Source organism: Dunckerocampus dactyliophorus, chromosome 1 (genome assembly GCF_027744805.1).
Source record: "Dunckerocampus dactyliophorus isolate RoL2022-P2 chromosome 1, RoL_Ddac_1.1, whole genome shotgun sequence".
NCBI lineage: Eukaryota > Metazoa > Chordata > Actinopteri > Syngnathiformes > Syngnathidae > Dunckerocampus > Dunckerocampus dactyliophorus.
In genome coordinates, this window is record NC_072819.1 from 22,595,880 (window position 1) to 22,606,991 (window position 11,112).

General features: G+C 38.4%; 1 protein-coding gene across 1 annotated transcript in view; it reads left to right on the forward strand.

Annotated features, from left to right (window-relative positions):
* LOC129178896 (ubiquitin carboxyl-terminal hydrolase 19-like) overlaps positions 1-11,112 on the forward strand; it is a 33,154-nt gene that overhangs the window by 3,340 nt on the left and 18,702 nt on the right. The window contains exons 2-3 of the mRNA XM_054771562.1: positions 8,210-8,325; positions 8,444-8,454. Coding sequence (XP_054627537.1) covers positions 8,210-8,325; positions 8,444-8,454 — 127 coding nt within the window. The remainder of the gene's footprint in view (positions 1-8,209; positions 8,326-8,443; positions 8,455-11,112) is intronic.

Consider the following 11,112-nt stretch of genomic DNA (forward strand, 5'->3'; position numbering starts at 1 on the left):
TGCCTCCTGTGGTTCTTAAATTACTGTGGGCTTGGCTCGGGCTGCTTCAGGTAATGTGGACCCACTGCTTTTATTTCAATTGGTTTAAATTGCAGCTTTAGATGCATTGTGGTGCATGTGTGCATGCATTTCATTTTCATTTGATTGTAGTAAGTGATTGCATACATTTACACTCACTGTCCAATGAGATTCAATACAAAATGAGGTTATTTATAAATAAAATGACTTTATGTGTAGATTTTTGTATTTAGCGGGATTGTGCAGCAAAAACTACAATTACCAATACTACATATTTGTTTTATATATGCTTGAAATCCTCAGTGATGATGCATAGATTTTAATACTAAAAATGCACACATACAGTAATACCGGCACAGGAGGCGTGTGTCTTTGAAGGCCTTGGCGGATGTTTGCACTGTACTGCATGACACTGCAGTTAGCCAGTTGTCATCACAATAATAATCCCATTGTTTTATCATGTTGAAGGGTTAAATGATCACGTCAACCAGAAGAGTGTCTCCTGATACACCTGAAGTTCGGATCTCCTTCAGCCTTGACGGCACATCAGGTACACCCGCACACACATACACGCGTGCACCCACACACACACACACACACACACACCCACACACACACACACAGCTGTCGCCCACTATATCAAAATGCTGATAACAACTTATTTTAAGTTGATCATTTAAGACTGTCCAAAGCCTTCAGACCTCCTCGCTGTCTTTCCAGTATGTGTGGAAAGCATGCACCGCATTCTTCCCACCAAAATGGACCACACATGCCCCCCATACCACATGCCCCCCACCCCCGTCACTTCAAATGCATTCATTCTTCTTGTGCACCGCAGCTGAGACAGGTGTTCCCTCTATTTCTGTAGGCATATTAACAACAAACTGTTTGGGACCACTCAAAGCTCCATTATGACATCATCGACATATTATTGGATCCCGCTCGCAGATACTGTAGATTTTTAGCGTTACTCTTTGTCTTATTTGGAAACATTTTGAAACTGTACATGGTCTAAAAAAGGGGTCACCAACGTTTTTCCTTGTGAGAGCTACTTTTACAAAATGAAAATGGCCAAGAGCTACTTATTTTTGTAACATTTATTTTCAGAGCTTATTTTAAACCCAAACAAAGCGAATATGCTTGTTTTACCAGAACATTAACAAAATGCTGGTGTCCACAACTCACATTTTGTATTTCAGAATGCATTTCTTTCTACTGTTCTTTCATTATTAACTGAACACCTGAATGAAAAGCAGGCTTGCGGGCATCTCATGTGGTCGTGGGGGGCTACCTGGTGCCCGCGGGCACCACGTTGGTGACCCCTGGTCTAAAAAAACAGAATCTTACGGGCAGTTGGGGCGCCATTTGTGTCCCATAGCTTGTTTTTTAATGGTCATACAGTAATACAATACAGTACAGTAATCCCTCGCTACATGCCACTTTGAATTTCACGGTTTCACCCTACCACTGTTTTTCAAAATATATGAATTAATAACTCATCGCTATGTTGTGATTTAATACAGCCTGTTATTAGCCCAAAAATATGCATATTTAAGCAAATATTACGTTTATGTGACATAAATTAAGCATTTTCCAGCATAAAAATGGCAAAATGAACTAAAATTTTCTGTATTTTGTAAACCAACCAAAAATGCATCTCAGCTTTGTGATATAGGTGATAAAGCCTATTTGTATGAACTTCTCTCTTTGCTCTTTTTTCTTTTTTTGCTGTTGTTTTTTTATTTTTTAAATATTTTTTAAAATATATTTCCTCTTAAGTAATCTTTGTCAATTTTCTGTTTATAATATTATGTCTTTATGTCCATAATATTTTGACTTTATTCCCATAAATTTATAACTTTTCCCCAACCTAAAGTTCCAAAAATTACAATTTTATTTGTATTTGTATTTGTAATTACAACCCCTAATATTATGACTTACGACTTTTTTTTCATTAATATTTAAAGTCTGTGCTACTAAAATGACATTATTTTTCCTCGTAATACAAGTTTAGTAACATAAAATTGCAACTTAGACTATGACCCTTTTTCTCTTAATATTTGGACATTGTACTTGTAAAATGTATGTCTGCTGTTTTTCTAAATTTTCCAACTATTTCAGCTTTTTCTGTGTAAATTTTGTCCTCGTAATTATGACTTTTTTCCTATAATAGTTTGACTTTATTCTGGTAACATTATAGTTTGTTCTGCAACCTAATTTGCCAAAAATGACAACTTCATTCGTTGGTTTGTTTCTTTCTTATAATATTACAACTTTAAAAAATATCTTTTTTTTTTTATATTTTAAACTTTTTGCTACTAAAATGACAGTATTTTTATTCATAATTTTACGTTATTTTTGTGAAATTATGACTTTTTCTTGTTAGGTTAAAAAAACATTTCTTAATATTTTTACTATACAATATTTGTAAAATTACTGCTGATTATTGCATTTTTGCTGTGGTTTTTAGTTTTCTTGTGAAATAATATTTTTACAATTTGCCACTGGCCACAGTGCCACAGTTAAAAAAAAAACAGGCTGCACTTTGGACACCCCTGGTTCAGTTGTTTATCGTTTTTAACTCACTGATTGATTTTCTCTGCCTTTTTTACTGCCTTTACTGTATATTTTTTGTATTCTATTGCTTTATTGCAAAATGCCTTTGAATTTCTTGAAAACCACTTTTCAATAAATTATTATTATAATACAAGTGTAAAGCTGACTATAGGGGTGTTATGTCTAGAGGGCTCTCATAATGTTAAAAACCTTATTTAAAAGGTTGTAAGCAGGTGTTCTATACTCTAACTATGAAAATATTTCATTTATAAAGAAGGAATCCTATTTTGCGGAAATTCACGGCCGGGTCTGGAACCAATTAACGTGGGATGACTGTATAACAACAACAACAGCAGAAATTGAAAAAAGCAAAAATCTGAGAAAAAGTTTAAATCTTGATACTAATAACTTTAATAATAAGACTAATAATAATAATATTACATGCATAAGCATAACTTTAAGCGGAGATGCAGGCTGTTTTATGTTTATCTTATAAGCATATGTTGGATTAGTCTTTTTAGAAAATAAAAAATACCAAAACGCGCCCTCCCTCCCCATGTACTGGTGAATCTCAGCCACAAGTGTAACTATTTGATTTGGAGCAAAAACTGAAAAGCCTGTTGGGTTGGAATGAAATATTGGTATTGTACTTATTATATCATGATAATAATGATAATATGCTTTGTCAACTATAAAACAAAGCTAATACAGGCTGTTTTTTGGTTTTTGCCTTTTTAGAGAATTAATATAAAAATGGCCCCCGCATCCATTGATTTCTCAGTATACCACCGTCGGTAGAAAAAGTTTAGACACTGTTATATACCAACCCAACCACTAGGTAGCGCCATAGAGCTGCTGCACTCAGATGACGTCCATCACACACGAAAACCACAACGCTAGGGGTTAATGGTTGGGGGGGTTTTGCTAGTTAGGTAGTTGTTTATTACGCAAAAACGAGTGCAATTATTGTCTCGAAACTCAGTGACATTTAAACTTAAGTTCAATCTATATTTAAGGTCAATTGTGTTGGTGTGATCGCAATAGATTGTCACCTCGTTCTATCGCAGTTCACCTTTCACGGATTCACTGTTTCGCAGAATTTTTTTAGTGCTTCTTTTTTTTTACTACAGCATATGAACGCTGTTACGGGCTGAGCCTGGCTCTTTAAGAAGAATTGCATTGTGGGAAGTTGAGTTTTTCTCTCTTCCCTCGCTCCTCTGTGTGCACCGCCCATTGTTTTCTGCGTCCTGATTGGTTGTGGACCATTGTCAATCAATCTCCTTTGTGCAGCCCTTGTCTCCTGTGTCATTGCTAGCTTGTTGCTTGCTAGCTTGTTGCTTGCTAGCTTGCTTGCTAGCTTGTAAAAGAATCTTCGGTTCGTCTGCAGCGATATGTTTTAACAAGAATACATAAACGCTACAGTACAGCGGAACGGCACCAGGAAGAAAGTGCACGGTCACAGGAGTGAAATACGCGTGAGTGACTTAATAATTTCTTGTTTCCGACTTGTAGGTTGATCATTAAAATTCAAACGAAGGTTTGAACTTTTTTGAGAGTGTTTGAGAGATAAATGTGAGAAAATGTTATTGCCTGTCTGAGAAAAGTGTATAAAGTGTATGGTGGGGTGTTTTACAGCCTTGTATAATAATTGTAAAAAAAAATAAAGTTGGCTACTTTGCGGATTTCACTTATTGCGGGCTATTTTGGGAACCTATTCCCCGCGATAAACGAGGGAACACTGTGCAATAAATTGTAAGGCTAACACCTAGTATATCCTCTATGTTGTAAAAATGCATCAAAAAGTCTGATATACACTACAATTATTTAATGCGGTTAGAATTTTACAAAATGTAATGTAATGAGGAAATAAAGAGATGAATAATACAAATATTTCATATTTATCATTTATATTTTTACATTAATAGAACAAATGAATATAATTATTTATATTCTCTGATTTACATATATTTAAATTGTATGATTCATCATTTTAAGAAATAGAATAAATATATATAATCATAGGTCTGCGCTCTACACCAGCCGTCTGTTGGAATGCATGAGAAAATTCAGAGGCGGGGGTACATCGTGGTCATCTAAAGCATGACTAGTGTACTGGTTACTGGTCCTCCACCACTGATGTGCGTCCTGTAAGGATGTTTTATGCAGTCGGGCCAGGTCGTGTCCAGCAGCAGGACAGCAGCTGCAGCCATGTCAGGGTCAAGTTCACCCCCCTCACCTCCCGCTCTCTGATTCACTGTTCAGCTTTTAGAGCCCAGACCTATTTTTATGACTGCTGGTGCTGAGAAGATCCCTCAGTCGACCTCTGGCTCTGTTTCGTCTTCCCTACTTGTGGCTCTGCTCCAGAAGTGACGTGGTTCATCCGGAGGGTCCTCCCTGTCCTCATGTTCTGCATAGCTCCAACCTGCTTTTATTATTATCATCCGTGATGGCTGCAGGCCACTTTTAGAAGGTTGCATCACGCCAGGATTGTCATCATGTGTTCCACAGGGAGGGATTACTGGCCAGGCACGTAGCCCGCCTGTTTGATTCCCTCTCTGCTCGTACGTGTGCTCTGTTAGCTTACTGCTCACATGACAGCTGCTGGTTTACACCTATTGGACACTTAATTAGGTACATCTATCCAATCACATCCACTGCAAGTGATGCTCACTTTTGGTAGACACTGTCAGGTAACAATTTGACAATATCTTTATTTTTGTGCATGTAGTTTGCTCTGGGGTACAAATGTGTCTATTAACGTGGACAGAAAATAGTATTTGTGTTACTTAGCAGACCATTTCTTTAATGATGGGGAGGGTTTTCAAGCTCTGGCTTTTTGCTAACCATGACTCCTGCTAGCGCAGTCCTTCTCAAACAGTGGGGCGGGCCTCCCTGGTGGGAGCGGGGTTAACTGTCAGGGGAGGCAAGAGTGGCAGGGAAGACTTTCAATATTACTGCAGACCTGCCAACATGTATGAATTTGTCATACTTAGCATGCAATTTTACCCTTAAAGAAGCTTGTATGGTTCACTGCTCTCCATTTTGTTGCATTTTCTTGGTTTCAGTTTCAAGTTCAGCCTGCACAGTACAGATAAATAAATACCGTTACACCCCGAATTAACATATTTTTGGATGAATTACTGTACATCATATGATTGTGCTGTTATTTGACAGATGCGCAAGATGTGGACAAACTCTCCCAGACATTTCCAGATCTCGAACAGCGACTGCAGGTATGCGTGCTGTAACACTGAATGCGAAGTAAACACAGAAAATATGGGTGACGACCTCATGCAGCGTGTCATGTGCCATTACATTCTGAAGTGTTTCCCCACGCAGTGTTTTATTTGTGCCGGCCTGACGCAAAATTTGGACCGCCACAAAAATAGATTTGGCTCTACCTGTTGGCACTCATTCATTTCTGTTGTTCCTCGCCACATCAAATTTTGCGGCTTCACTCTATCAAGCTTCACTGTTGAACTTTATCAAGCATATATTGATAAAAGCCAAGGTGTCACCAGCATATCACTGTATAAATGACTATAACAAAATACTGGCAGTGCTTTTCACTTTTCTCTGGCAGTCGATGTACTCCGTAACAACTCAAGTCATAGCGACAGGAGATACAAATAAATTTGGTCTTGTTGTGAGAGCCGTCTGCCAGGGCTTTGAAGCTAAACTTACCATTCAAAATACCCTTTTCTCTGTCCATTTCTGCTCAGTATTTGTTCCCGCTTGAGGCTCAACTGCTGCATTTCCTCAAACTGCGGTGTGGGCCGGGGGTCAAACAAGATGTGCGCACGTTAATCCCGCTCCAAAAAAATAGCCCCATCAAAGGAAATTTCCATGAACTTTGACAGCCCTAAATAATAATAATAATGTTAACACAGGCTACTGTTGCGGCCAACCTAAAACTCAACTCTGACCCAACGTAACTTCCTGTCCAACACATTTACTGCGACACACACGAGCACCAGTTTTATTTATGTCTTAAATGGCTTATTTTCTTTGATTATATCAGCCATACAGTAGACACCCCACAACGTAAATAATCCGTTCCGAGAACGTTTATTTTATAGGGTTTTTATGTTTTACGAAGCGTAAAATACATGTAAATAGCCTAATCCGTTCCAAGATCTTCCCAAACTCACCACCTTTGGCCCTTCAAAATATTCAAAGTCCACCAAATATGGCGAGAAAATATAATAAAACATTAGCATAAACATAGTAGAGTAACATTCCAATATAAAATAAGGTAATAAATAAGATTACTGTAAATGAATAAAACTGAAAAACAAAAACAATCTTACCGTTCACGAGATGTCTTGATCAGGAGCACAAGTGGAGGCAGGATTATAATTTCCTGCTTGGTTTCTAATGAAAACTTTTCCCTTTTTTTATCACTCACGCTTGGTTTAGGGCCCATGAGTACGGTAATTTTAACACAAAGAAAAGTAAAAAAAATTAAGCAGAGATTTCAATGCGTGCAAACTAGTTTAAGGGCGACTACGATGAGGAAGAGAGGTTGAAGGGAGCAGCATGTCTCTCACACAAACACACGAACTGGATAAATCAGCCAATGGGATAAGAGCGTAGGCAGTGCCCTGATAATCAGCCAATAAGATGAGAGCGAAGGCGGTGCCCCGATAATCAGCCAATGAGAGTGTGAAGTGTCAGAAGGCGTCACCAAGCGCTAAACAAATCGAATTTCTGAACTTGCACTGACTTGACGCTTTACGTTATATGGAATTTCTTCCGTACTACGATGCAAAAACTTTACATAAATTGTTTACGTTCAGTGGAATTTACGTAAAAGGAGTTTTACGTTATGCGAGGTACTACTGTATTGGTAATATATGTGATGTAAAGGTGACTATATGGGTGTTCTTTGATGTCTAGAGGGCTCTGATAATGTTAAAAAATTATTTAGAAGATTGTAAACAAGTTTTCTATGCTATAACTACAAAAATTCTATTTATAAAGAAGGAATCTTACTGTGCGGAAATTCACTTACAGTACCACGGTCAGGTCTGGAACCAATTCACCAAGATAAACAAGGGATTACGGTATAATGTCTGTGAATGGAGCTTGTTGTTCCAACTCCATACAGAAGATGGCAACATAAAGCTGCCTCTTAACACACCTGGTCTCCCAGGGAAGAAGGGGGATCAGTGTTCTCAATTTTTGTTGCTATATTTAGCAAGTATTCAGACCCCTCTTGATTCTGTTTTTTTAAAAAGCAAAAAATCCAGCACCCTTTTCTGGTCTTTTTGTACACTTGCTCTTATTAATGAGCAAACAGTGCTGCTGTGGGCCCCTGCAACATCTAAATGCACTCACAGGGGACTGAATTTAAAAAACACAAAAAGAAGACAGTTATTTGTTTTGCTTTTCATGGTTTTTCTCACTTTTTGACTTCCACAGCATCCCAAAACGCTCATGTACGTGATGACGAATTATGCAAATTAGACAACAATGTCATCTAGAGACCCTCCTTCCCTGCAACCTACCACCGCAAATAGATTGCAGTCTTGTGGGAAACACCGTTCTGATATGCTGAGATTTATTACTGTATACTTGTTACGTGTTGTTATTGTGTTTATTTATTTGTGTGTTTTTGTCTTCCGTCACTCAGCCGGTGGCGCCGTGCGTGTCCCTGAAGGAGAGCGTCCAAGTGTACAAGGAACACTGCAGGATGGCCCGAGAGTTTCACCAAGTCAAGCACGATATTGCCATGCTGGAGGAACGCAAGTGAGGCCCGCTCAAAATTCATTTCACGCATCCATTCTAGACGTTACTTCTTGTGGCGATGCAGTGGTTGGGTGCTAGGAAACTGAATGTCCATTTGTTGCATTTGTTGCTGTTTCAGGAGAGGGGACTGTTAGTCAAAATCTATAGAAATCTTGCCCTTATGACCTGTAATTAGTGATTGGGGGGAGGTTTTGTGCAAGTACATGATGCATACATGCTTGAATGTGATTACATACACTGCTAGAACTTAAGTGCACTTACAGTGCACTCTAGAAGTATTAAAACTGTGAGGACAAACTCCTTATTTTTGCTCTAGACTGAAAAAGTTTGGATTTGGGTTTGACATTAAAGGATGAATATGAGAGCAGAGAGCAATGATTCAGCTTTTATTTACAGGTATTTACATTTGGATTGGATTGGATTGGCACAACTTAAAAACAAAAGTTCAAAGAACAAAAACACTGTAATTTGCCAAAAAGTACAGCGATGAGCCACAAAAATTCAACACTTCATAAAACTTTTGTCTCACAATTGTTTAGGCTAATTTCTTTTTGGCAAATTACAGCCTGGCCTTCCTGTTCTTCTTGCTAATGAGTGGTTTGCATCTTCTAGTGTAGCCATTGTACTTTTGTTTATGATGTCTTCTATAAAGAGTGGATAGTGGTACCTTCACCTCTGACCTCAGTAGGTTGTTGCTGATGTCACTAATAGTTGTTTTAAGCGCTTTCTTTCAGCTCTCACAATGTTTCTGTCATCAACTGCTGATGTTTCCTTGATCTACCTGTTCCACGTCTGTTACTTAGTACACTAGTGGTTTCTTTCTTCTTCAGGACATTCCAAATGGTTGCAGCGGCTATGACCAATGTTTAATGCTTGATCGATTTTTCATCTTCTCTCCGATTCACAGTTTTTCACCCACAGACAGCTCTCTGGTTTTCATGTTGTTTTCACCTCCGAATGAACTCTACACAGGCAAAACCTATCCTGCCCAATCTGAAATTGAGCGTCGACATTGAGTGCTATTTATTGATTGACTAAACAATGTGCATCGCACATGCCAGTCACACGTTCCAATACTTTTGCTCACATGAAAAATGGTTGGTTCAAACAAAAGATGCTAACTTCTAAGTTGTGCAGCCGATCCAGATGTAAATACAGTAGACGCCCCCGCAACGTAAATAATCCGTTCCGAGAACCTTTATGTTATAGGGATTTTATGTTTTACGAAGCGTAAAATACATGTAAATAGCCTAATCCGTTCCAAGATTTTCCCAAACTCACCCCTTTGGCCCTTAAAAATATTCAAAGTCCAGCCAATATGATGGGAAAATATAAGAAAACGTTAGCATGAAAACTTAGTAGAGTAACATTCCAATTTAAAATAAGGTAATAAATAAGATTACTGTAAATGAATAAAACTGAAAAACAAAAACAATCTTACCGTTCACGAGATGTCTTGATCAGGAGCACAAGTGGAGGCAGGAAGGAGGAGGAGGACTAGCTTGAGTCGAAATGCGACCGAAAGAGTCTAAGAGTCAGCTGGTCTCACAGACAAACGCACACGCACTACACGATAATGCTGTGTGCAATTTTAATTTGTAACTTAACTTAGTTGTTTAAGTTAGTTTAAGGGCGACTACGAAGAGGAAGGGAGGTTGAAGGGACAAGCCTGTCTCTCACACAAACTCACGTATGCGCTGTGTGAGTCAGCCAATGAGATGAGAGCGTAGGCGGTGCCCCGATAATCAGCCAATGAGATGAGAGCATAGGCGGTGCCCCGATAATCAGCCAATGAGATGAGAGCGCAGGCGGTGCCCCGATAATCAGCCAATGAGATGAGAGGAGCAGAGGCGGTGCCCCAAAAATCAGCCAATGAGAGCATGAAGCGTCAGAAGGCGTCACCAAGTGTTAGTCTGAACTTGCACCGACTTGAGGCATTAATAAAGTTGATTGGAAAAAAAAAAACTTGCACCGACTTGACGCTTTACGTTATATGGAATTTCTTCCGTAATACGATGCATAAACTTTGCATAAATTCTTTACGTTCGGTGGAATTTACGTAAAAGGAGGTTTACGTTATGCGAGGTACTACTGTACTTACCAGAATTCTTACTCGACTACTATGCAATTATTTATGCAACCTGAATGCAAGAAAATTTAAATCCCAAAAATATTTTTTATGCCTGCTTTAAACATTTACATTTACATTTATTCTAGCGGTGGAACGATTCGTTTTAATAACGATTCGATACGTATCATGCTTTGTGATTGCTGATACGATTCAAGGACGATATTGGTTCATTTAGAACGATATGATCCGAAACGATTCAGTGACTTTAAATCGATTCTGTAAAGTTTTAGCCAAAAATTCAACCAGTTTGACTGTGAAATAAATACCTGGATACAGGACAGTGCAGATGAAGTTTCCTAGATTCCCGTTGTTTTTTGTAAGGGAATCAGGTATAAATTAATTATGGATATAAACAAGTAAACAACAATGAATGGAAAATGCATTGATATTTTATTTTAATTAAGTGCAACCAACACTTCAGTTTGAATTAACTCTTTTATGTTGTTATTTTTAATATTCAATTCATTTTCAATAAAAGTACAGTAAGTGGAGTAAGAGCTGACGTTACCTTGCACTGCTACTGCAGCGGGGATGCTGTAAGAGGTGCCTAGACGGTCAGTGTTTTGTGAAATCCCCTGGCGCCTTAGTAGGTGGTTGGAGAGATTTGTCGTGTTGCTGTGGTATTATACTTGACCTTCTCATATCCTACAAACAGC